Source organism: Sebastes fasciatus, chromosome 12, assembly GCF_043250625.1.
Source record: "Sebastes fasciatus isolate fSebFas1 chromosome 12, fSebFas1.pri, whole genome shotgun sequence".
Classification (NCBI taxonomy): Eukaryota; Metazoa; Chordata; class Actinopteri; order Perciformes; family Sebastidae; genus Sebastes; species Sebastes fasciatus.
This window is the reverse complement of record NC_133806.1, coordinates 15,447,864-15,451,470: the sequence shown is the minus strand read 5'-3', so window position 1 is coordinate 15,451,470 and position 3,607 is coordinate 15,447,864. Positions and strand designations below refer to the sequence as shown.

The 3,607-nt window shown below is 42.1% G+C and overlaps 1 protein-coding gene across 1 annotated transcript; it reads right to left on the bottom strand.

The window, feature by feature from the left end:
- Positions 1-530: 530 nt before the first annotated feature.
- On the bottom strand, positions 531-2,099 carry rps9 (ribosomal protein S9). Its single transcript, XM_074653444.1, has 4 exons — positions 1,945-2,099; positions 1,718-1,840; positions 1,335-1,521; positions 531-793 (listed from the first exon to the last, which is right to left on the bottom strand). Exons 1-4 carry the CDS (start codon positions 2,039-2,041, stop codon positions 616-618), a joined length of 585 nt encoding a protein of 194 aa, XP_074509545.1. The 5' UTR covers positions 2,042-2,099; the 3' UTR covers positions 531-615.
- Between the last annotated feature and the right edge of the window lie 1,508 nt (positions 2,100-3,607).

Sequence of the window (3,607 nt, the reverse complement as noted above, 5' to 3'; positions counted from 1 at the left end):
ACCCCCATCCGTAGAGAGGTGTTGTAGTTTGATGGCTTGGGGGACAAAGGATTTGTCTGTTTGGGGATGACGGCATGCAAAGGATGGCTGGTGTTGTCCATTATGGCCAGCAGTCTGTTGAATATTCTTTCCTCTGCCACCATCACAAGAGTCGAGCTCCATGCCGACTACAGAGCTGGCCGCATGATCAGCCTTGAGGGACCTCTTACTTGTGCTGCCCCCACAGCATAGAAAAGGACACTGGCTGATAGAATATCCGCAGGAGTTTTGTGCAATGTTAAATGATCCCAACCTCGTCAGGAAGTACAATCTCAGAAGTGTAGACTAAACCAATCCAAATTCTCTTGACGACATGGCTAAACCTTACCAGTCATTCATAGCTAATGTACTTCATAACCTCTGGTAAATCATTTAAAAGTTAAATCACTCTTCCCAGTATAATACAACTATCTGACTTCTCATCTCACAATATAAAATGACAGTGGTATAGACTTCATGAGCCATTATAGGGAGGGAAAAACACAACTCAGTTTCTCTGGTCAAACCAAATATTTTTAATTCAAAATTTTGACAGAACAGGAAGCATCAGATCATACTCCCTGGACGACATCCTGCTTAATCTTCCTCCTCGTCGTCAGCTCCTCCAGTGCCACCCTGGCCCTTCTTGGCGTTCTTTCTCTTGACGCGGCCTGGGCGTCCACCACCGTATGGAGACCTCAGGGAGAAGTCGATGTGCTTCTGGCTGTCCAGGCGAACCACAAAGGAGGGGATGTTCACCACCTGCTTGCGCACACTGCAAAGACAGACGAGTTTTAGAAAACATGTTCTGCTTTGAGGGGAAAAAAAGGCAAGTTGAACTGGATGACAGCAGACAATTTTATCCAAATGTAATAATCTTAAACATGTAAACGGGCTAGTGCCATCAGTTTACTGCAGGCTTCATTCACGAGGAATTCTTGACTCCACAGAAAATCAGAATATTTTAGTTAAATCATCAGCCTGAATATTTAGTACGTCATAACACACAGGGTGTAGTGAATACTACAATTGCCCGAGGTGCAATCCCCAGTACCTTACCTGATAGCCACAACACCACAGTGGCTCAGCCCAAGCCCTCACTGGCAAGATTGGCTCTGGGCAATGTCTACTGACAAGGTATACGGTTTTGATACCGAATTGACCTTATTGAAATGTTTAACTGATCTCAGCGGAGAGCGTTATAAGTTGATGGTCCTCTGATGAAAGAGGAAGCATTGAGTTTCTGATGAGTCCCTCATAAGACTTGTGACCCCTTTATTATTTGACATTTGTTCCCCTGGATCGTTAGAGCTTACCGAATGTGCCTCTGGCGGATAAGGACGCGGGCATGATGGATGCTCTTGGCAAGTCCAAGCTTGAAGACCTGCGTCTGCAGCCTCCTCTCCAAGAAATCTTCAACCTTCAGACCCAGGATGTAATCCAGCTTCATCTTACCCTCGTCCAGCACACCGATCCTCACCAGACGCCTGAGCAAAGCATTACCTGGAAAAACCACAGGAGCCATTTTACAATCCTAAACACACAGGCACATATAGTGTGCATATAATCCTTTTTAGTTAAGTAACAATATTGGCCTCATTCACGAGGAATTCTTGACACCACAGAAAGTCTGAATAATGATAATGTAATCATCGGCCAATACTATGCTCAAACCTGTATTTGAATGTGTTTTGCATACCTTCAAACAGACGCTTGGGGTCCTTCTCGTCAAGAGTGAGCAGCTCTCTGGCAGCTTTGCGAATCTTGGCCAGGGTGAACTTAACTCTCCACACCTCACGCTTGTTCCTCAGACCATACTCGCCTTGAAAGAAGATGGGACAATAAACAGTCAAATTTCTGTACCATCTAGCCCAAAAATAGGGCAATTTATAACTACACAGCTGTTCAAATGAAATCGGAGCATACCAATGAGTTTCAACTCCTGGTCGAGACGGGACTTCTCGAAGGGACGGCGGGGGGTGACATATGTCTTGCGACAAACCCAACTCCTGGCAACGGGCATCTTAGAAGTGCCTGCAATATCACAGATATTAGGTTAGTCAATGCAAATAATCAAAAAGCTAGTTTTACAACAGAGATGGGAAAATATTTACAGTAAACTACAGACAACTGTCTCCCTAAACTCTAATCCTAAACAGACATCCTCTTGAACTAGTCCAGGGGTCAGCAACCTGCAGCTCCAGAGCCACATGCGGCTCTTTAGCCCCTCTCCAGTGGATTTTTAAAAATGGAAATGAATAACTTTTGTTTACATTTTCATTCATCATTGTTGGTCTATGATACAGCATATTAGGGCCACATTGAGAATAAATCTGAGATTTCAAGAATAAAGTCATAATATTATGATAATAAAGTGAAAGGTTTACAAGAAAAAAAAGTCATATTATAAAGTAGTAATTTAACCTGTTATGACTATTCTCATAATATGACATCTCAAAGTTATGTCTATTCTCATGTTACTTTTTGCCCTTTGGCCCTCACTGCATTAGACTTACAGTATATACTATAAGCTGTGTGTGTAAGCTGTATAATGTTTTGTGGCTAGACAGTTTTTTTTGTTTGTTGCATAAATGGCTTTGTGGGTAGTAAAGGTTGCTGATCCCTGAGCTAGTCCCATTCACATTGAATTAACTCAGTTTCACAAGTGTTAACATTACACCCTTGAAAGTGCAGCAAAATAATTTTTTATTTTAAACAATATAATGCATAGTGCTACAATTTATATAAAAATAAATCTGATGTATGATTCTGCTTTATCGGTTGTTCCTTCTTACATTATACTTCATTGTGGAATTACAGTTAAAGTTGCTTTTCAACCTCCCAACAACTAAAACATACCGGTAGTTAGAGAAAACGTTATCAATTAGATCTGCTGTCATTGAGGTGAAGACAGTTAATGTGTGGAAATGTATTCACAACACTGCTACGCCAGAATAGCTAAATTAACTGTGTTTATAACTACAAGAAATCACGTAACTCTGCGTTAGAAAACAATCTATGGGTCTGAACTACGACCAGGCCGCAGCTGCAGCGCACCACGTTGTTCAATGTGACGAGCTAGCGTTAGCTTAGCTGAGTTAGCTTCTCACTCCAACAAACCAACACAAAACTACACGTGGGTTATTTAAAAGACACATTCGCCATTAAAACCATATTTTCTTTCACTGCCTACACATGTTTGTACATGTAAAAGGTCTAAACGCTGTGAGTTAGTGATGTAGAGTAGCATGAGGCAGCAGATCGTACCTGTGTCGCTCAGGCCAGCAGAGTAAAGAGGACGTTAAAGGAAGTTCCTGTTCATTTATAGGGCCGACGCACGAACTACATATCCCATCATGCACCTCTGCGCCAGAACGGAAGTGGGAATGTTGGTCTTGTCGCCCTCTGTTGGTCGAGCCCAGGGGTCAGCCACTTTTACAACCTTTACTATCAAAAGAGCCATTTTAGGGAAAACAAATTAAAATCTGTCTGGAGCAGCAAAACATTTGAGCATTGTGATGAAGGTAACACAGCTTATAGTCTAAGTATATAGTATATAAGTCTATGCAGTGAGGGCCCAAGTGCATAT